At 44.0% G+C, this 22985-nt stretch overlaps 1 protein-coding gene and 1 pseudogene across 2 annotated transcripts in view; one reads left to right on the top strand and one right to left on the bottom strand.

The window, feature by feature from the left end:
- LOC124805003 (juvenile hormone esterase-like) overlaps positions 1-22985 on the top strand; it is a 163304-nt gene that overhangs the window by 54353 nt on the left and 85966 nt on the right. For both annotated transcript variants that reach the window (XM_047265402.1, XM_047265400.1), the window contains exon 2: positions 22072-22275. In XM_047265402.1, coding sequence (XP_047121358.1) covers positions 22072-22275 — 204 coding nt within the window. The remainder of the gene's footprint in view (positions 1-22071; positions 22276-22985) is intronic.
- On the bottom strand, positions 12516-12633 carry LOC124709512 (annotated as a pseudogene).

Raw genomic sequence — 22985 nt, 5'->3', positions numbered from 1 at the left:
GTTGAAGTAGTTCTAAGTTCTAGGGGACTGATGACCATAGATGTTAAGTCCCATAGTGCTCAGAGCCATTTGAACCATTTTTTGGACTATGTTCTGTTTTCTCTGACGCCATATTTGTGGCGGTTACATGCTGAAAAATGCCAGCCGGCTGTGGGTGTTCAGTATGTGCTAAGTTTCGGTTCCACGAACTTTATACTGTAGGAGCCTGTTTAGTTGTCATCACTTACATAGCATTACCCAAACTGGTTTTTGGGGCAGCCTGTCTAGTGTTCAGTAATTTCAAATACTCCGAATTAGAATCGTCTTTTTGTTTCCCTTCATAGGGATCTTCTCACTACTCTTGAACTCTTTTTAATATCGAAGTGCCCATGACACTAGAGTGAAGTGCGTAATGGTTGAGACAGGGACCTCGTATTCATCAGGACCGGGATTCAGATCTCTGCTTGTCTAACCTTATTCATGTTCCTCGCAGTTTCCATTAACACAAGGATATGGGAACAGTTTCGTCTTAATAGGCGACATCCCATTTTCCTCCTCTGTCCTCCAACCTTCATTTGTTTCTGCCAAAGCTGATCAAACTATCTTTTCCATTTAGCGGCGCTCCTAAAATGTGTTGTTGAAAATCTGAAAGGTACATCTTTGTGAGTCAGTGATATCTGTTCTGTTGCACCAACAAATGACATAGCGGTTAGCGTGCAGCAGACAAACTGCCTTTAGAAGCGTGATAGGTTCCGCAACACATTTATGTTTTGCGTCAGTACGTTTGTATCTGTATGAAGTAAGTGTTTCCGGTAACTGGATGTCCGCCGCGTGGGTTTAGCCGAGCGGTCTAAGGAGCTGCAGTAATGGACTGTGCGGCTGGTCCCGGCGGAGGTTCGAGTCCTCCCTCGGGCATGGATGTGTGTGTTTGTCCTTAGTACAATTTAGGTTAAGTAGTGTGTAAGCTTAGGGACTGATGACCTTAGCAGTTAATTCCCGTAAGATTTCACACACACACACACACACACACACACACACACACACACACACACACACACACACACACATGTACAGTGTGTTTCACAGTTCGCATTACAGGCTTGTAGCGACTGTAGAAAGGAATCAGTAGGACGAGTTTCAATGACGATTCCATGTTCGGGAACTTACCGTTCGCGAGTAAGATAAGTCTGAAGATGAAATCACTTTCGTATCTTCCTCTTCACGGCACGACACGCACACAGCGGAGGCGACCAGCTCTGACCTGTGTGTGTTGACATTGCTGCAGGTGTTCGTCTGTGGTTCTCTTCTACGTGACGGAGGACGTCCTCTTCAGGGGCTAACGTGTGCTACCAGGTTCCTCGCCACAGTCGTTGTTAGTCACACGAAAGTGCTATGTGATGTCATAATTAGAACTGACGAAAGCACACTCTTACTGGCTCGTATGAGTAGCCTGAAGCGAGAGATTTGAAAATTATCTGATCTGCAAACTTATGTTTTATATCCAAATGGTACCACAAAACGCCACCCAATGTGAGAGATCCAATACACGGCCTTTCTGACAAGGAAAACTCCGCGTCATATCTCCCTCAGATTTGGTGGTAAACTGGACCATTGGACAGCCCTCCAAAGACTGAACACAGATCGAACATGTATACAGAAGGAAGGTGCACTGGATTGTGGAAAAAGAAAGAAGCAAAATAAATAGTAAATGGCCCAAATTAAATATGTGCAATATCGAGCCACTGTGGTGACAGCTGCGTCGTGGCTCAGTGGTCACAGTGTTAGACTGTGAAGGGGAAGATCCGGGGTCCTAATCTCCCTCCTGGCCCCCCCTTTTTTTCTTTTTTTTCACAAAATTGCGAACTGTCTGTCCAATCATTGACATGTCTGTTCACTGTGTTCAGATTTGTGTATGTGTCGCGGTGTAATTGCCCTTTCCTCCTATTTGTTCTACTCATGTACCACATGTTATGCCTCGTGCGTTCCGTTCTGGAAGTTTTGACTCTTCAATTCCTTTGTTGTAACGCAGTTCACACCCGTTTATATGTTGTTTTCAATCCTGTGACTGATATATATGTGGCATCTCCACTTGCGACGGTAATATATTCTTACCAAGTGACTGATATTCTGTGATTAACAATGAGAGCAGCCGAGAGCCGCATATACCTCTCACAGAGTTGAAAATAGCAAATAAACGGCTATGAACTACGTTACAGAGAAAGAATTCAAGAGTCGAAACTTCCAAAACGGAATTCAAGAGGCATAACATGTGGTACAAGTGTAGAATAAATAGGAATCCCTTCGTTACATGTCGATGTTGCAAACGGACATTACGCCATGACACATACAGAAAGTTGAATACAGTAAAGAGACACGTCAGTGACCGGATGGACTGTTCATAATTCTGAGAAAAAAAATGTAAATCTGGACCGTTCACTCTTTCTATTTTACTTCTTTTTTCCACAGTCCAGTACACCTTCTTCCTGTTCTCATGCTCGATTTCTGTTCAGTTTCTGATGGACTATCCACTGGGCCAATTTATAACTAAATCTGACGGGCGGTGCGATGGGGAGTTTCCTTCGTGAGCAACACGTGGATCCCAGAATGGACATTTGAAATTGTCAACGTGTCATTCGAAAACGTACATGTGTTTGCATCGGAAAATAAATCAAATAAATACAACAAACTTCCAATTAACCAAATTATCCTACTTGGGAATTTTTCGTGCACAATCCCGTGTTTTTTGGAGAAAAAACTAAGAACGAAGCCTGAAGTGTTCTGTTATAATTAGAAATGCAAATTTCTGGCTGTGAAGACGTAGATGACGAAACCATCCGCGAGTATTTGAATAGCGATGCCTGTGAACCGGGTTTTTAGCAGCTAAGTGATGTGGTTGTAGTGAACGAAGTGTGCTGGGTAGAGGAAGAGAACGAGCGTATCGAGCAACCAGAAGTGTGTTGGTGTGTTGTGAGACTATGCAGGACTAAATTCGTTTAACTGTACCGCTGTTTCACTCTCCGGAAAATAATAACCGTTGTTAGGAAAAATAGAGAACCATAAAACAAAAACATTGGATGATTATTTCCTGAAAGTGAACTGGAAGTAACCTATGTAATGCAGTTACCAGCGAATCACGTGTAAGTAAGTAAGAGGGGCTTTCAAATATAAGATGCTCGGTAGATACGGTAAATAGTAATGTCCAGCAATAACATGTGCATTTTGAGGTACCCGTGTTTTTCTGTTAACACGCTGCATTCCAAGCGGGGTACTGCAGCATCCCAAAATAACTAATTTATTATTTGTGGCTGTTTGAAATGATTTATTCTTACAGACTATCTGCCATTGTTAAACAATCCCAGTGAACACTAGCATTGTTGGGTTTTAAGTAAATTTCTTCATTTAATAAATAATAGTTGAAATTTTATTACGGTCCTTTGGTACCCCGCTTCAGACTCTAAGTGACAAGGAAACACACACATATACTCGTATAAATGCACATTGTAGCAAGTTATATTGGTACAAGTGTGAAATGAGTGTTCGAAATTTTAATGCCTGTTGTGTGTACAATCAAATATTTTTCTCTGTTGGTCATTACCTTCCGTTCAGTTGCTATAGCATGTTGTGTTATGAAACGAAAAGGTTTAAATGTTCAAATGTGTGTGAATTCCTAAGGGACCAAACTGCTGAGGTCATCGGTCCCTAGACTTACACAGTACTTAAACTAACTTACACTAACTTATGCTATGAACAAGACACACACTCGCGCCCGAGGGAGGACTCGAACCTCCGACGCGAGGGGCCGCGCAAAACGAATAGGTCGAAAAAGCTAAGGTTACAGAAGAAATATACTAGGATTGGAACTTTAATAGTGGCAACTATTTATTTACAGCTCGTACAAAATAGATACTTGTTTCAAAGTTTTACTGACTTTCAAAGTAGTCACCAGCATTGTGTATAACTTGTTGCCAGCGATGTGGAAGTCGTAGGATACTCTTAGTAGTGCCAGTTGTGTTGACAGTTCGAGTGGCGCGGTTTATTGCCCGACGAATTTGTAGCAGTTCTGAAGCGAATGCCGTGAAGTGTTTCCTTCAGTTTAGAAATCGAGTTGAACTTATGAGAAGTCAGGAGAGTGCAGTACATAGTATAGCACTTAGCAACCCCATCAGTGAAACAAACCAGTAACAGCTTGCAGTGTACATGCTTGAGCATTGTCCTGCAAAATGATTGTCAGGTCCTGCAGAAAGTGTCATCACTTCTGTCTCTACGCTGTTCATTTTTAGAACACATCCTACGACCAGTTTAGAGACAGAAGTGTTGACACTTTCTGCAGGACCTGATCATCATTTTGCAGGACATTGCTCAGGCACGTACAGTGCAAAGCTGTTACTGATTTGTTTCACTGATGGGGCTGCTAAGTGCTATACTATGTACTGCACTCTCCTGACTTCTCATAAGTTCAACTCGATTTCTAAACTGAAGGAAACACTTCACGGCATTCGCTTCAGAACTGCTACAAATTCGTCGGGCAATAGACCGCGCCGCTCGAACTGTCAACACAACTGGCACTGCTAAGAGTATCCTACGACTTCCACATCGGTGGCAACAAGTTATACACAATGCTGGTGACTACTTTGAAAGTCAGTAAAACTTTGAAACAAGTATCTATTTTGTACGAGCTGTAAATAAATAGTTGCCACTGTTAAAGTTCCAACCCTCGTACTTTACACAGTGAATGAGATCTAGAAGAAGTAATGAAAATAATAGAATCAGAATCATTATCATGCGATAGTGATGAGGAGTCTGTGTGTTCAGAAATAGAAGACAATGTGGAAGAAATGGACATAATCGAAGACGTTATTGAATTAAGGGACAACGAAAAAATGATTGATCAGACTGTGTCTTCGATTATGGAGATTTTCATGTTGTTCATTACACCTGAAACAGTGTACAGTGTTGTAAAATACAGAAATCAAAAAGCAGATACAGTTCATAATTTATGGAACGCGACTCATCCTTCTAACAACTGTAAGTGAAGCCTTACAAGTGCAACAGAAATGTTTGATGTTATAGGGCTCCTTGTAACTATGGGAGCATTAAAAGCTAAAAGGGAACCACTTTCTGTGTTGCACTCAACAGATTTTCTGAACTTCTTTCTTACATCAAATACGACGACATGGCCACAAGAGAGGAAAGGAGACAAATGTACGAATTTTGTGCATTTAGTACACTATTAGTGGATGAGCAGTTGGAAGCTTTTCTTGGGAAATGCCCGTTTAAGGCTTACGTAAAGTCCAAACCAACTAGATACGGCATAAAAATTTGGCCCCTCTGTGATCTTGAATCTTTGTATGCTTTCAACTTCCAGGCATACGTAGAGAAAGAAGGATCTATGGAAAACACTTGAGGTGCTAGAGTTGTAATGGACCTTATGTCTCATTTAGGAACTTGATGTGGTGATACAACGGGCAGGTTTTTCACGAATGTTCCACTTGCATAGAAGCTCCTGAATTCGTTCATACTCTTTAAAAACAAACCTGAAATCCCATCTGAACTTCAACAAATGCTATTGAAACTGCAATTTCCATCTATGTTCGCATGCAATGAAAATCTAACCTGGTATCGCACGTGCCTAAAATGAACAAGGCAGTAATCCTTTCGAGCTCTGAACATCATGATGACACTTGTGATACGGAGAAGGAAGAGTTCAATGCCGGTATTATTCTACACTACAATGATACTGATACAATGGACAAAATGATAAATGAGTATTCATGCAATCGGACTACTAACCGATGGCCATTTGTACTGTTCTTGAACATGACTGATAGAACAGCCATAAATGCCTACGTTATTAGGAAGACAAAAAATCCTGGCTAGAAGGCTCTTGTACGCAACAGAAGGAGAAAACTTCTGTTAGATCTAAGGCAATACGTTATAAACCCCCATGTAAAACGAAGGAAGCAGAAGCTGAATGGAATGCCCACAAAACACGACGGCAGCAATGAAGGACTTATTGTTTGGTGAAGATGCAAGCCCACTGTCACAGCAATGAAGAGACTGCCAGTGTTGGACATTGCAAACTGTGTCCTAGAAAAAAAGGCCGAAACTGTAAAACAAAATGTGACAAGTTCTTTTCAAAAATGGTTCAAATGGCTCTGAGCACCATGGGACTTAACTTCCGCCGTCATCAGTCCCCTAGAACTTAGAACTACTTAAACCTAACTAACCTAAGGACATCACACACATCCATGCCCGAGGCAGGATTCGAACCTGCGACCGTAGAGGTCATGCGGTTCCTGACTGTAAGTTCTTTTCTTCTGTGTGTAATGAACAAGCTGTTATAAAATCGGAAAATGTATGGAAATATTGCATAAGTTCAGATTGAAACGAGTACTAGTACCAATAGAGACTACATTTTAAAAATGTTTAATAATTCACATAATATGTTACATTTGTTACCAAAAAAATAGTTCAAATGGCTCTGAGCACTATGGGACGTAACATCTGAGGTCATCAGTCCCCTAGAACTTAGAACTACTTAAACCTAACTAACCTAAGGACATCACACACATCCATGCCCGAGGCAGGATTCGAACCTGCGACCGTAGAGGTCATGCGGTTCCTGACTGTAAGTTCTTTTCTTCTGTGTGTAATGAACAAGCTGTTATAAAATCGGAAAATGTATGGAAATATTGCATAAGTTCAGATTGAAACGAGTACTAGTACCAATAGAGACTACATTTTAAAAATGTTTAATAATTCACATAATATGTTACATTTGTTACCAAAAAAATAGTTCAAATGGCTCTGAGCACTATGGGACGTAACATCTGAGGTCATCAGTCCCCTAGAACTTAGAACTACTTAAACCTAACTAACCTAAGGACATCACACACATCCATGCCCGAGGCAGGATTCGAACCTGCGACCGTAGAGGTCATGCGGTTCCTGACTGTAAGTTCTTTTCTTCTGTGTGTAATGAACAAGCTGTTATAAAATCGGAAAATGTATGGAAATATTGCATAAGTTCAGATTGAAACGAGTACTAGTACCAATAGAGACTACATTTTAAAAATGTTTAATAATTCACATAATATGTTACATTTGTTACCAAAAAAATAGTTCAAATGGCTCTGAGCACTATGGGACGTAACATCTGAGGTCATCAGTCCCCTAGAACTTAGAACTACGTAAACCTAACTAACCTAAGGACATCACACACATCCATGCCCGAGGCCGCCGCTCCCCACCAGCAGATGCAACGGCGCAGACTATTAGCTGGATGCTGCCAAGTCACCTCGTCCAGGCTCCAGCCAAGTAACTGTCGTGCAGTTCGGCCAGAAAATTTGGGTCGGCGTATTAGTGTTGAAAATGTTTCATACTTGCGAAGGTATTGAAATCAAACAACATACGCCTTGTGGTCAAAAAAAACAATAGGAAACGTACTAACGAAAGTGTTTGGTTCTTTTGTTTGAGATGAGGCGCAGCACAACATGATTGTACGTATAGGGAAAATGGTAATAAATATTTTCGTCTGGTGTCATGTTTTCCTATTACGATTTTTTTAGAAGTGTAGAGGGTGTTTGCCCTGGATGAAAATTAATTAAATTGACAAACTCTGGTAGGTTGCATGGGACAATCAAACTCTTTTTGCAATGTGTTATCCTGTGAGGACAAAAAGTAACGCATACTACTTATAATTCTTTATTACCAATTAGAGGAGAGGTTCGAAAAATTCGTCCATTGACTTGTAAAGAGAGGTTACAACGGTGGGTAGTGTCCTGTCTAACACGGTCAAAGACGGCAGGACAGTACGAGTGAACCGTGCAGGCGCCCCGTCACGTGCTGTCGTGCAACGAGTGGCATATCTTTCAGCAACTCTGGCGAGGACACTCTAACAATGGCTGTCATTTAGAGGCCTAGGTGGGACACACGGCCGCAGTTAAACAGTCACCAACATCTGCCCACACATTCACGTAGAACGGCAATTGATGAGCGCGCATTAAGGTGGCATGTTAATTAACCTCCCTCGAAACATATGAACTGCGGATGCCGAAGACCCTATCACGTCCGAATGGTGCTACATTTGTAAACAGCACAGAGGACGGAGGTGCAGGATGGGTCCTGTTCCAGGGACCACTACGAAAACTGTGCTGTGAGTGGTTCCAGGTTGTGCACATGCTGTAAGTGAAATGGATTAACAATCGCTCGATTTCGGGATGACGATCGTTCAAACCCGCGTCCGGCCATCCTGATTTACGTTTCCCGTGATTCCCCTAAATCGCTTCAGGAAAACTGTGGGATAGTTCCTTTCAAAGGGCACGGCCGACTTCCTTCCCCATCTTTCCCTAATCTGATGGGACAGATAACCTCCCTGTTCGGTCCCCTCCCCCCAAACCAACCAACAATTGCTCATGAAGAACGCTTCTTACGTTCGTGCGATTCGTCCCCGTCTTGTATGCATTTGCACGAGTGCTGAGGGGGATCACACCTCTACCAGATTAAAAAATATTCACAGGTAATCATGACATTACAGAAAAATGTTTGTTTTGGTGTCCCGTGCAGCCTGCCACAGTTTGTCTGCTTAAATAATTTTCGTCCTGTATATATAAATTCCCACTTAAGGCGGTGTGCATATATATATATATATATATATATATATATATATATATATATATATATATATCGGTAATTTCCCTTTGAGGATAGCGCTGAAAAACAATCAGTTTCCACAGCATTTTTTGTCTCTGTCTGCATTTTCCCCTCTTCTTTGGAGATTTTTCTTCCTTCATTTCGTCCATGGTTTCCTTTACCTAGTTGATTTCCAGTCTTCGTATTCGACTGTACCCGAGTTTAGGAAGTAAGTTGCACACGTCGTCCCTCGATAAGACCACTGGGCAACAAGAGCGGCCCATTGTCAGAAGAGAGTCTCGTACGTGTTGCAGGGTTCCCTGCAAAAGCAGTTTTGCTGCTGTACGGATAAACAGGTGCATCACAGTTTGCAAATGAAATGGCACGACAACCGGAAGCGTAATCCTAAGTTGATGTATGCGGCACAGTACGATTCTTGTGGGAAAAACATCTAAATTGCACACAGATTGGCAGTTAAACTCTGGCGGCACGCGGACTAAATTCAGTGTCGCGTGAAATGGTGCCAACAGTTTCACAGAGGCAGTACAGAAGCGGATGATGGTGATGGGGAAGGAAGGTCATCGATATCGACATCGGCTAGAGGTGACAGTGTCCCGGCAATCGAGAAACTGCAATCAGTGATTTTTCAACGCTACAGACGACCACACCAGAGATTCTCAAACGGTTCCGCCACCAAGCAGCGAATTTCTATCGACAAGAAATTAGAGGACTTGCAAAATCTACCTATCTTTGTTTATAGAGTGTTAGTGACTATGTTGAAATATAGTGTTATGTATCCCTGTCACGTTTAAGTGTGGCGCAGCATTCAGTAAAAATACTTGGCCTCCCATGATAATGTGTAACTTACTTTCTAAAGTAGAGCCGTCAGTCATAAAAGTTTTCAGATTAGATTAATAAAATGCAGGGGAAAGTTAAAATGGCCCTTGTAATGCTTTATATGTTCTACATAGTCTACCCCGACAGCGCACACAAAGTTCGTACAAACATGTCAAACTGTCAGACCATTCTCTCATTGCATGTCGTTCGACTCGCACGTCACACAGGCTTGTATGGTGGCTGTGTCTTCAAAGCCTTGACCCTTCGTGTGAATTTCTGCCTTTTGTCGTTACGTGGTAGGATCGTATCGATACAAGCAAGTCTCGTCAACGGTGACGACTTTTTCCGGAAAACAAATGTCTGCGTTTTTCATATTTCAGGTAAGTCGCCTCAGGCGTCCACGAGTCGGCGTCTTGTGCAGTAGTCAACGTGTGCGGGACAAATTTTCTCTTCTTCAGCACATTCTGCCCAATGGTCTGAACACTAGATTCAGAGACGTTGCTACATTGCGATTTGTGACGCAATAACAATGACTCCAGAACGTCGCGCGTCCACTACTCTGCTTGGTCGCAATTGGCTGGTCAAATGCACATCTGTTGTTCACAGTTTTTAGTTCAAGCTGACACCTTACATTACGCGGTGACGTCGCGTGTACGGCAGGAACAAAACTAGTCTCGGAACTTCTTGGACGGACGGTTTATATGTGTCTGAGTCAGTTCTAGAAATATTTTTTTCCACTCTGAAGTTCATATTTGAAAAACATAGTTTTGGAAGGTAACTTCTTGAGGTAATCGCTATCCAAAAATTTATTTCTTCGTAATAATGGGAAGAAAAGGAATGATGCAGCGTGACGTAGCAGTGCGGTCAAGGGCACCTTGCCACGGTTCGCGCTGCTGCCCCCGTCGGAGGTTGGAGTCCTCCCTTGGGCATTGGTGTGCGTGTTGTCCTTAGTATAAGTTAGTTTAAGTTAGATTAAATAGTGTGTAAGCCTAGGGATCAATGACCTCAGCTGTTTGGTCCCATAGAACTTACCACAAATTTCCAAAAGAAATAATGGGAACCGGATCAGGGCTCCAATGGCTCTGAGCACTATGGGACTTGACATCTTAGGTCATCAGTCCCCTATAACTTAGAATTACTTAAACCTAACTAACCTAAGGACATCACACACATCCATGCCCAAGGCAGGATTCGAACCTGCTACCGTAGCAGTCGAGCGGCTCCGGACAGAGCGCCTAGAACCGCTAGACCACCGCGGTCGGCCCGGATCAGGGCTAAGAGACATTAAAAGGGTGTTTTTCTGCGTCAAATAACTGATACTGTCATGTGCTTTTTACATTGTGATGACGGAGACTAATGGGGCGTTTTCTGTTGTTTTTTCCTTAACTCGGTTACGATTTGCGGCAAGCAAGTTGTTGTCACCATTCGGCATTAAATGCTCTTGCATCATTCAGACCAATGGTGGCGAATGGCTAGTCTAACCAAAGGAATAATCGACCATTTTACTGGAAGTTCTTCACTAATGAACCGCTTTTGTTGATTTTGGTCCATCCTGTAGCTTCCAAACGGCGACTCTTGCTTATTTTTCGGGTCATAAGAATATATCCAATGTACGATATCTTGTAACATCCAGACAGTCGACTGTTGATTATTTTTTCAGGACATAAGAATACATCCAAGGCATAATATTGTATACGGATTTTGCTTTTCACCATTCCGGTTTTTTCGGGCATTTTCTTACTCCAATTGACACGTAACTATTTAGAGCTTTGGTGAAATTGTACGGCACTCATCGGGAACATTATCTTCTCAGAGCTACTTGTTGATGTAAAATCGAATCTACTGCAGTTGCGAGTGTGGATAAGGAGGCCCTCTGTCTCACAGGAAGTCGCTTGCCGATCCTCATCGCAGCATCAGTGTTTTCAGCAATGACATCCAATTTTTTCGATCTCCAGGGAATTCATCGCCGACAGAAACATGACCAAGACGAAATTCGTAAAACCAGTTGTAAACAGTCTTTTCCGAAATTGGTTGACTGCCAAAAGCTGGCCAGAGTGAGGCATTGGTATTGAGGTAGGCCTTTTCAGAAATGGTGAAAAAAGTTCAAGCGAAAATGTTCACTTGAAATTCCATTTTTTCCACAACACCGCTTCTTTAAACAGTCTCTGCAAACGAAGTACTTGGGAATTTCTGAGCTATTATTAACAGTGGAAAATAACAATTTTAAAATAATAGTAATGACGTCACAACTCAATAGCGCATCTACTGACCGTACGTATAACTCAAATGGTGACACTCATATATGATCAAATCGATAGTATCCAGCCTGCTCGGCAAGCTACTTTCTAAGTACTAAAAGTTTGAGAATCTGTACAAAAGTATAAGAGTCAGTCGAAGCATACCATATCGTCGTTCAAAATAGAAATGAAGTCACCTGCTAAGTTATGAATTAGCGCAAGAGAGGTGCTCCAATAAAATGCAGTCTACTGGTATATTCGTACATCAGGAGTTTCATCCAATGTACCCTCCTTTGCAGCCGAAGACGCAGGGATTCGATTTGTGTGCTTGCTGGTTCTAATCTTGGTGGTGAATGAAGTTTCCACTGCCAGTACTTGGTCAACTAGGTCAGGAGACGTGGTGGCGTAAAGTTACGCCGATGTCCTGGATTAAACTCCAGACCTGTCCACAGTGTGTCACGGGGTGAGCGCTGGTGACACTTGACAGTGAGCCGTCAGTCGGATGGGGCCGTACAGTCGGCCCGCCGCCTCAGTGCCGGCACCGGGTATCACCAATGTCGCACAGCACAAGCGTAATACTACACTTAATGCGAATCCACTACATTCACTTAAAACTAAACTAAACTCCGTCCGAACAGGCCTTGGAAGGCCCAACGGGACCGACCGGCCGCCGTGTCATCCTCAGCCCACAGGCGTCATTGGATGCGGATTGGAGGGGCATGTGGTCAGCACACCGCTCTACCGGCCGTATGCCAGTTTCCCAGACCTGGGCCGCTATTTCTCAATTGAGAAGCCCTCAGTTTGCCTCACAAGCGCTGAGTGCACCCCGTTGGCCAACAGCGCTCGGCAGACCGGAGGGTCACCCAGCAAAGTGCTAGCCCAGCCCGGCAGCGCTTAACGTCGGTGATCTGATGGGAACCGGTGTTACCACTGCGGCAAGGCCGTTGGCATTACACTCACTTACACTCTGCAAATACGAATATGACACATTCTCATACATCCGCAAGGAAAAGGCAGGAAGAACATCCTTCCCGACAGCTCAGCCTTCCCCATAGGATATCCCAGCCAACAATATCATAAGACATTTACGTTTTTTACCATCCACCGACATGACCTTTCGCTGGAATAGGAATCTCAGCTTCAGAGAACAGTATCCATTCTAAAGACAACGGCAGAAAAGATAGACACCAAGACGGCACCTTGCTCTCCCAGACGCTCTGCTTCACATTGTGTTGGGAGCGATGACGAGAATAACACATCCGTATCTAGATTCCGTAAGAGGAGGCTGTTGTTGATTTTCGTGACTTTTATTTGTACCGCACCTAAAATGGTTCAAATGGCTCTGAGCACTATGGGACTTAACTTCTGAGGTCATCAGTCCCCTAGAACTTCACTCCGTCTTCAGGCCACGAGTGGCCTATCGGGACCATCCGACCGCCGTGTCATCATCATTGGCGGATGCGGGTAGGACGGGCGTGGGGTCAGCACACTACTCTCCCGGTCGTTATGATGGTATTCTTGACCGAAGCCGCTACTATTCGGTCGAGTAGCTTCTGAATTGGCATCACGAGGCTGAGTGCAGCAACAGCGCATGGCCGCCTGGATGGTCACACATCCAAGTGGCGACCACGCCCGACAGCACTTAACTTCGGTGATCTCACGGGAACCGGTGTATCCACTGCGGAACTACTTAAACGTAACTAACCTAAGGACATCACACACATTCATGCCCGAGGCAGGATTCGAACCTACGACCGTAGCGGTGACGCGGTTCCAGACTGAAGCGCCTAGAACCGCTCGGTCACAGGGGCCGGCTGGCTTTAAGATCTCTTAGGTGCAGTAACCACTCCGGCCGGCTACCGCACCTCCCCTGAACGTTTATGATGCTCTCTAAGGGATGGGTGCAGATGAAGAATTTGGTACTTTGAAATCGTCACACCTGCACCGCTGCCCTCAAGAACACGTCTCTCTATGCATCACAGAAGGTGAATCGTTTGGAAAGAAGTGCTTGTGTTACAGAGCGATGTAATTCATAACAATCAATTTAGTGACCAGTTTCTTAGAGGTGCTACTTGGATAAGCGCTGTCATGACAACAAGCAACTTCCCATTAATTGATAATAATATGATTATCTCTTCTGATAGTGTATATCGTTAACGAAAGGTCGTTATCTGTTAACGAATGGAATCATCGTCGAAGAAGAAGCTCAGTTGCTAACTGTAACTCCAGAGTCTATATGTTGAATGTGTTTCAGATGAGACAGTTTTGGCAAGTGATGACGTAATAAATACGAGCATATGGTTTGCTAATTGACCTTATATTAGTAGATACAGATGAGTTTTCCGAACTATTTCTAACACAAAAATATAGCAGAACAATAGAATAACTGGAACTGATTATTTCCGGAAATCATTAGAAATATAGGTACCCAAAAAACTACGTTGTAATTTAGTTTCATAAAGATAAGGGCAAATAATGTTTCTTTATTTCTCATGTATGAAGAAGCAACAAGTCCGAGAGGAGCGTAATTATGTTCAGACGTGAGCAGTCATGTTAAAATACAGATTGCGTGATAATGTCAACCTACACTATATGATCAAAAGTATCCGGACACCTGGCTGAAAATTACTTACAAGTTTGTGGCACTCTCCAACGGTAATGCTGGAATTCAGTATGGTGTTGACCCACCCTTAGTCTCGATGACAGCTTCCACTCTCACAGGCATACATTCAATCAGGTGCTGGAAGGTTTCTTGGGGAATGGCAGCCCATTCCTCACGGAGTGCTGCACTGAGGAGAGGTATCGATGTCGGTCGATGAATCCTGCCACGAAGTCCCTGTTCGAAAACATCCCAAAGGTGTTCTATAGGATTCAGGTCATGACTCTGTGCAGGCCAATCCATTACAGGGATGTTATTGTTGGGCAACCACTCCGCTACAGGCCGTGCATTATGAACAGGTGTTCGATCGTGTTGAAAGGTGCAATCGCCATCCCCGAAATGCTCTTCAACAGCGGGAAGCAAGAAGATGCTTAAAACATCAATGTAGGTCCGTGCTGTGATAGTGCCACCCTAAACAACACGGGGTGCAAGCTCCCTCCATGAAAAACACGACCACACCATAACACCACCGCCTCCGAATTTTACTGTTAGCACTACTCACGCTGGCAGATGACGTTCACTGGGCATTCGCCATACCCACACGCTGCCATCGGATGGCCACATTGTGTACCGTGATTCGCCACTCCACACAACGTTTTTCCACTGTTCAATCGTCCAATGTTTGCCCTCCTTACACCAAGTGAGCCGTCATTTGGCATTTACCGGCATGATGCGTGCCTTTTGAGCAGCCGCTCGACCATGAAATCCAATTTTTCTCACCTCCCGCCTAACTGTCATATTACTTGCAGTGGATCTTGATGCAATTTGGAATTCCTGTGTGACGGTCTGGATTAATGTCTGCTATTACACATTACTGTCGGCGGTCTCTGTCAGTCAACAGCCTGTACGCTTTTGTGCTGTACGTGTCCCTTCACGTTTCCACTTCACTATCACATGGGAAACAGTGGACCTAGGGATGTTTAGGAGTGTGGAAATCTCGCGTGCAGACTTTAGACACAAGTGACACCCAATCACCTGACCACGTTCGAAGTCCGTGAGTTCCGCCGAGCGCCCCATTCTGCTCTCTCACGATGTCTAATGACTACTGAGGTCGCTGATATGGAGTACTGGCAGTAGGTGGCAGCGCAATGCCCCTAATATGAAAAACATATGTTTTTGGGGGTGCCGAATACTTTTGATAACATAGCGTAAATGTAGTGCAGCTATGCTAAAATATAAAGAGGGGGGGGGGGGGGGGAGGGTAGAGGGAGGAAACGAACAAATCAATTGTCATCTTATTAGCAAAGTAATGCATGCTTTCATTCGGTGTGTGCACTACAGAAATTCGGAAAACAAAAGGCAGCTTCAGCGAAGCACTGCTTGGTTATAGGAGCTGCTTTTCATCATATTGCTCGCTGTACTCGTCACTTGAGTCAAGTAACCTCAAAAACTAGACCTGCATCTTATGCAATGGAGTAGCGGACACACGGGCAAAAACAAATTATGACTGCGTTGTCAAAGGTATATCTAGTTTAGTGTCATTCGCAAGGTTATATTGGTCCTAATTTCTCTTCTCCCACTGATACTACAACACACAATTGCATTTCAGTCGTGAAATTACCAAGAGTCGTAATGCAAACTCCAGATCACACTGGGTTGGGTCAATGGTAACCTGCAGAAGGTATTGCCGCTTCTTTCTCAAAGCTCGTCGCAGGTTGTGTTTCAGAATGAACAGTAATACAACACACTGAAATTCTGCTCCTAGGGAGCGCTATACGTTAGGATAACATCATCTCAATGGTGTGCGAGAATCACCATAACTTTCACATTATTGGGGTTACGACGAACTTATGATCGTCATGATGATCCATAGTGGAGCCATCTGTTTGACTGGCGTTTCATGTGTGGCTCGTACTGTTTGGTCTATGTCTCATCCAGCGTAACGATACGATGCAAGAAAGTCTTTGGCTTTCGAAGCAGCGCCTAATCGTAGTCATTTCTGCATTTCCGTCAAATCATGTGGAATACATCGTGATGCAGTTTTTCTCATGCCCAGCGTCCCTTCAGAATGTGAAGCACAGTCATGTACGCTAATCCTGTCTCTCGGGCCATCTGACGAATCGTTTGGCGTCGATGACGGTCCAATAACAGCAGACACTTCCTTTACTGGCCGAAGACTGTCCGCCACATTTAGCATTCCTTGTCTCTGTTCTGTAAGGCAAAGCAGATTCGCCGCAACTGATGATCATGAAGACACTCTGGTGCTGTACGTCGATTGGCACATTTTAGTTCAAATGGCTCTGAGCACTATGGGACTTAACATCTGTGGTCATCAGTCCCCTATAACTTAGAACTAATTAAACCTAACTAACCTAAGGACATCACACACATCCATGCCCAAGGCAGGATTCGAACCTGCGACCGTAGTGGTCGAGCGGCTCCAGACTGAAGCGCCTAGAACCGCTCGGCCGCACCGGCCGGCGGCACATTTTAGTCCAACGCCGTTGTTCTTATTACCAAAACGTCGAAACAGAACTTTATTAGACCGCATGCGATACAACTATGCAGCAACGCACCACTATTATTACATATCCAATTCTTCTATATTACTTTTGTGTTACGCATGTCTACTTCTCTGTAGCTTTGCAATACGTTAAATAAACAAAAATCGGGACGAATGCTACGGTGGTTCCTTAAACAAGGACACAGCCGATCTCCTGCCCAGCCGTGTCCAACACGAGCTTGTTCTCGTTTCTAATAAACACGCATTCGACGGAACGTGTTAAATGTCGAATAAATAAGTTTCCTAGTTACATGAAAGTTGTTACGTCGTAATATATTTCACGGCATTACTCTTCATAAAAGGCATGCAGCGTTCTTCGTTTTCCTGTATAAATGGGAACGTGACTTGGAATTAGACCTAAGCTGCTTAGTGGGAACCGATATGAGGCGATTCCGTAGATAGGTATTATTGGTAGAATTGGTTGTGAATTATAAAACTGAATGTACTTAAGTAAGTATACAAATATGTATGAATTTTCCACGTCTCCTCATAAACTACAGGACAGGTTTTCACCAAACTTGGTACACATATTATTTACTATCTAGAAGAATTACTGTGGGGGTAAGAACTACTCTCCCATCAAATGAAGTCGGTCGGAGTGGAAAAGGAGTATAGCCCACGACTCATAGTTTAGTTTGAGAATGAGAGCAGTTAGACTTGCAACAAACTTTACACATCATTTCATACGTTTAAGAAACCTTTTCTCGCTGACGACCCCACAAAATGACGTCACTTGCTGTTGATGTAGTATAACTGTCATGCGAGTCATGGCGTTTTAATTTATTACTTATTTTCTACTAACTGTATTCATGACACATTTTGCAGACAGTGTTTATATATATCACTCAATGTACCAGAAAAAATACATCATTGTATGACACGTAGTTCAGGAGAAACGACTCACAAACACTGAGCCCTTCGAAAACAACCGCATCATGCAAGACGTTTAAGGTTATTACTTCTTCGCTACTAACTCTATTCGAAACACTTTTCGCACACAGTATCCACGTTTTCCACAGAATATGCCTGTCGCAACACTTTTTGTTGACAGTGTGGTGTCACCGCCAGACACCACACTTGCTAGGTGGTAGCCTTTAAATCGGCCGCGGTCCATTAGTATACGTCGGACCCGCGTGTCGCCACTGTCAGTGATAGCAGACCGAGCGCCACCACACGGCAGGTCTAGAGAGACGTCCTGGCACTCGCCCCAGTTGTACAGCAGACTTTGCTAGCGAAGCCACACTGACAAATACGCTCGCATTTGCCGAGACGATAGTTAGCATAGCCTTCAGCTAAGTCATTGGCTACGACCTAGCAAGGCGCCATAGCTTTGATAATTAATATTGTGAAGCATGTATCATCAAGAGCGATGTTCTACAAATGTGGATTAAAGTTAAGTATTACAGCAACTGCGTCCATTTTCTAAGTTCTCATTTCCTTTTAACTGTTCCAGACCTCACGCCAATCTGCGTGAGCTTAACGCGTGCCTTTCGGCTTCCTCTCGTTGTGACTTGGCTGTCGTGCTAAGTCACAACAGACAGTATCCACATATGCCGCTGAATGTACCTACAGAAATATACAATTTTGCGAGACAAACGACATCATAGACAATGAGATGCGTGAGCAACTGCCGCATCATTCACGACGTTTTAATTGATTACTTCTTTACTGCTAAATCCATTCGCAACACATTTCGCAGACAGTAGCCACGCGTACCATTGGATGTACTTGCAAAGTTATATCATTGTACGGCACATAGTTAAGGAGATACGATGCCATTAACATTAAGCTGCGTGAGAATGAAATTGCAGAGCGCAGTTCGGTAGACATACGGATGCGAACAAATACTTGTGAAATGTGTGAAATATGTGTGAACGATTTCAATCCAATTTGGTACACGTATTAGTTGCAATCTTGAAATAAACACTGTAGAGGCAAGAACCACCAGCCTCTTATTACGGCAACGTGGAGAGAGGAAAAAAAAAGGGGGGGAGGAGGAGATGGACTAACAGAAGACTGGAATAAATGCATACCATGGGAACGGCGGGTACTAAGCCAGTCACCTGCAAAGTTACTGTCCTTCGGCCCCACTGATACAAACAGGAGATCGTTGTAATGCCCATTACTTGTAAAACGAATTGTCTTATTAGTTTATGCTAAGTTGAGGAAATAATTTTTGGACAACATGGTTGTGGAGAGAAGCAGCGATTAGTAAGATTTATCAATAATTCAAGAACAGTCTTAATCGCATTTATTATTGTTATAAACCGGTTGGCGGTATTATAACAATAATAAATGCCATTAAGACTGTTCTTGAATTATTGAGGAAATAATTGTTCGTTTTCAGCAAATGAATCACATTTATAGTACATTGTTATCATCCGCTGGGTGAGGGGCTTACAGCAATAAGAACTGCATACACCAGTTCATTTACACTGACGAGCCAAAACTTTATGACCACCTGCTTAATAGCTTATTGGGCCATCTTTGTATCGCAATATACAAACGATCAGTGTTACATCGTTTCTACAGTTCGATGGTAGATTTCTGGAGCTATATGGCCCCGGGTGTCAAGTCATTTAGTTCCCGTAAATAAATGGCAGCTGATTTGTGTACGCGCTGATGGCGGTGGATAGCGACCCAGATGAGAAAACCGGATTCAATCAGGCGAATTCGGAGGTCAAGACACTAACGTGACTTCACAATCATGTTCCTCGGTCCACTGTAGTACGATTCTCGCTTCAAGGCACGGACAGTAATATTGCTGGAAGATTACATCGTCGTCAGGGAAGACATCAAGCATGAGCTGGTGTCTTCAATTACTACCATAGGTGCCGTGAAAAGGCAGGAGAATGTCTATCGCAGCATTAATACTGCTACCGATCCAGCTGGCGCAGTGCTTAGCACACTGGATTCGCATTCTAGAGGACGACGGTTCAACTATCGTCCAGCCATCTCGATTTAGGTTTTCCGTGATTTCCCTAAATCGCTCCAGCCAATATCGGGATGGTTCCTTTGTAAGGGCACGGCGATTTCCTTCCCCATCTGTGACACAATCCGAGCTCGTGATCTGTCTCTAATGACCTCGATGTGGACGGGACGTTACACCCAAACTTTCTTCCTTACGTTAACACTGCTCCCACTTGCCTGCGTCTGTGGCGGGGTGCACGTTTCGAGCAGTCGTTTGCCTGGATGATGATGTTTGTGGAGCGGACCGACGGTCTGGTGTAGCAAAAAAGTGATTCATCCGACGAGCTGATTTTTTTCCAGTCATACTCCGTCCAATCTCGATGATCTCGAGCCCACTAAAATCGTAATTGGCGAGTCGTTGGGCCAATATCTGAACACGGAGGAATCGTCTGCTGCGGAACCCCTTGTTCAACAAGAGGAGCTGAACGGTGTGCTCCGAAATACATGTGCGTCCAGCGGTATTGTGCTCTTTCGCCAGGAGTGCCATCTGTCCTACTTTACAGGGCAGACAAGCCTCCACACCACACGCTCTTTGAAGAGTCGTGGACGTCCAACCACTTAGCACCTACTGGTAGTTTCATTGCCCTTCTACCACTTTCCGTAGCTGCTCATGATAGTAACACGTGCACGTTCGACCAGCTACACCGTTTTCGAGTTACTCGTTCATAGGCTCTGCGTAATAATAATCTGGCCTTTGTCACAGTCGCTTATCTCAGTGGATTTCTCCACTTGCAGTCCTCGTCGTCGCTAGGGTAATTCCGCATCCATCTCCTCCCGGCTTTCACACTTCTGTTACTGCGTCACATGTTCGCTAGGCCACCAGGAGGCATTCATCCTTGCAGTGGGCAGTCGCCATTATGTTCTGGCTGATCAGGGTAAGTGCTACGTGGGGTTACGAGAGCCTCTGTAAAGTTCGGAAAGTAGGAGACGAGGTATTGACAGAAATAAAACTATTTGGACGGATCGTGAGTTCTGCTTGGGCACCTCAGTCGGCAGAGCACTTGCCCGTGAAAGGCAAAGGTCCCGAGCTCTAGCCTCACTCCGGCATCCAGTTTTAATCTGCCAGGAAATTTCAAGCGCTACACAGATACTAAGTGAACTGTTTGGGAGAAGAAATAGTTTTGAAATGATGGTGTCAACAATTCGGCACTAAACTACATGTCACAGATTTTCCGCCAATTATTTTGCGATTTCTGGTGTCAGTTGAGTATTCCCTCAAACACACGACCAGTAGAAAGAAATACATAATGATTTTAGCGAGGTCGTCAAGAGCGTTGGTGAGTCTTGTCGAAAACTATTACAGTGAGGATTTTTATTACCGTCCTCACCCACAGACTACACGGATATCCTATCTGATTTCCTGTAGACAGAGGTTGAACAATGCTGATACGACGCAAGTCTTCAAGCGAACAACAGCTACAAAACTGACTGCTAGTGTGACTGTTAAGGGCTGTAAAGTTCCTCACGTGAAGCGGATAAAGAGTCATTTTAACAGTCTGTTAACAAGACAGGAGAGCGTTACAGAGATTGCTAGACAAGCAGCAGTGGAGATGGAAGAGTGCAGACTGGTTAGGAAGCATCGACGTTGCGACTCGTCTGCAAAAATTCCTAGGGACGGCAGAACCCGAAACCTGCTACCGAAGGGCTTTCGGGAGACAACGAGCAGCGGTGACTCAGTGCTCGTGCGATAGGGCTTTATGACGATAAATCATGCCGGATCGAAAAACGAGATGCTTGCACACCACAATGCAAACCTGCACTAAAGCCTCCCTAATTCCTGTTGGCCCTTCCTTGAAGAATTATATTAATTTCTATTGGCCTACACGTTAGGTGACTCCTTTGAATGTGGCGCCTGTCTGCAAACCACTTTTGAAATCACTCCTACATAAAAAAACTTATGGCTAGATGTACTGTGATGACAGCAATACGTTCTTTTATGAAACACCGAGCTCCGAAGCTAAGTAAACAAATACTGCATTCTATCTCGTCGTAATTTTACCTAGTTAGTATCTCCGTCCTGGTCCACTATCAGACATATCCCACTGTTCCACGTGAAAACACGTTTGTAAGCCCACCAGATACTAGTGCTAAGGTCATTACGGGCCTCGTGAGTCTTAGGGGAGCGTGTAATGCCCAACACCGTTCAGGAACAGTGGGTTGTACGAAATAGTTCCGTAAACGTTAAACATGCCTTTTAACAGAGTGTTTTTATCAGTGCATTTTCTTGTTGACGCGTCTCGTGCTTTTGTCCACAGATGGAGATCGTCATGAGAATCGCGTGGGTACTGGCTTTTCTGGCGTCCACAGCAGCACACTGGTATGACGCTGGATTTCCGACGGTTCGGCTTAACGAGACAGACATCCTCGGGAGCTGGATGACGTCGTACCATGGCAGGATATTTGCCGCATTCCGCGGGATCCCGTACGCCGAACCGCCGGTGGGCGACCTGCGCTTTCGTGTAAGTGTTCAAAATACTGCTGTAATGAGAGATACAGGCCATAAATTTCGTTCAGTGTATTGATTAATATGCTCCTGAAGAAAGCATCTCCAGCAAATGTAAATTGGATTTCAACTTGTCTTCACTCGCAGGCTAATGAATGATTGGCACAGTTTCTATCGATCCACACTGATTTGTTATCATTTCATATAATCAATAAGTATACATTTGAAACGAACTTTTCGTCAACTATAGTGAAGGTAAATTCGTATGACGTCATTGGGTGGAAGTTCCTGAAGATGGATGTTCAGCCGCCTGCCTGCGAGTACTTTCAACTTGTCGCTTCTTCGATGACCTGCGCGCCTTTGACGTACCCCTGTAATGGTACTGGGGAGAAGTGACCTAAAGTTTAAAGCGGAACCCAGACCACGTGTCGACCCCGGTATGTCTTCATACTGAGAGGTGAAGACTAACGTAAAGACAAACTGAAAGATTCCGGTCTTTGGCCAAGATTAGATACCACGACCTTCGAGTCTCCAGCCTCGCATTTTGCTACTAGACAACCAAACCCAACTGCGGACGTTATTACCATTCAGACACACAACCACGCACTAGGCCTTAATGGTTATGACTGCGATACACTGTCTCAGAAAAAAGTTAAAAATAGTTGCAGTCCCCCGGTTTTGGTCAAGATTTTCGGAAGAATTTCTCTGGCTGTAAGGTAACCGCGG

This window comes from Schistocerca piceifrons, chromosome 7 (assembly GCF_021461385.2).
Source record: "Schistocerca piceifrons isolate TAMUIC-IGC-003096 chromosome 7, iqSchPice1.1, whole genome shotgun sequence".
Lineage (NCBI taxonomy): Eukaryota > Metazoa > Arthropoda > Insecta > Orthoptera > Acrididae > Schistocerca > Schistocerca piceifrons.
This window is presented reverse-complemented; position numbering and strand designations above follow the sequence as displayed.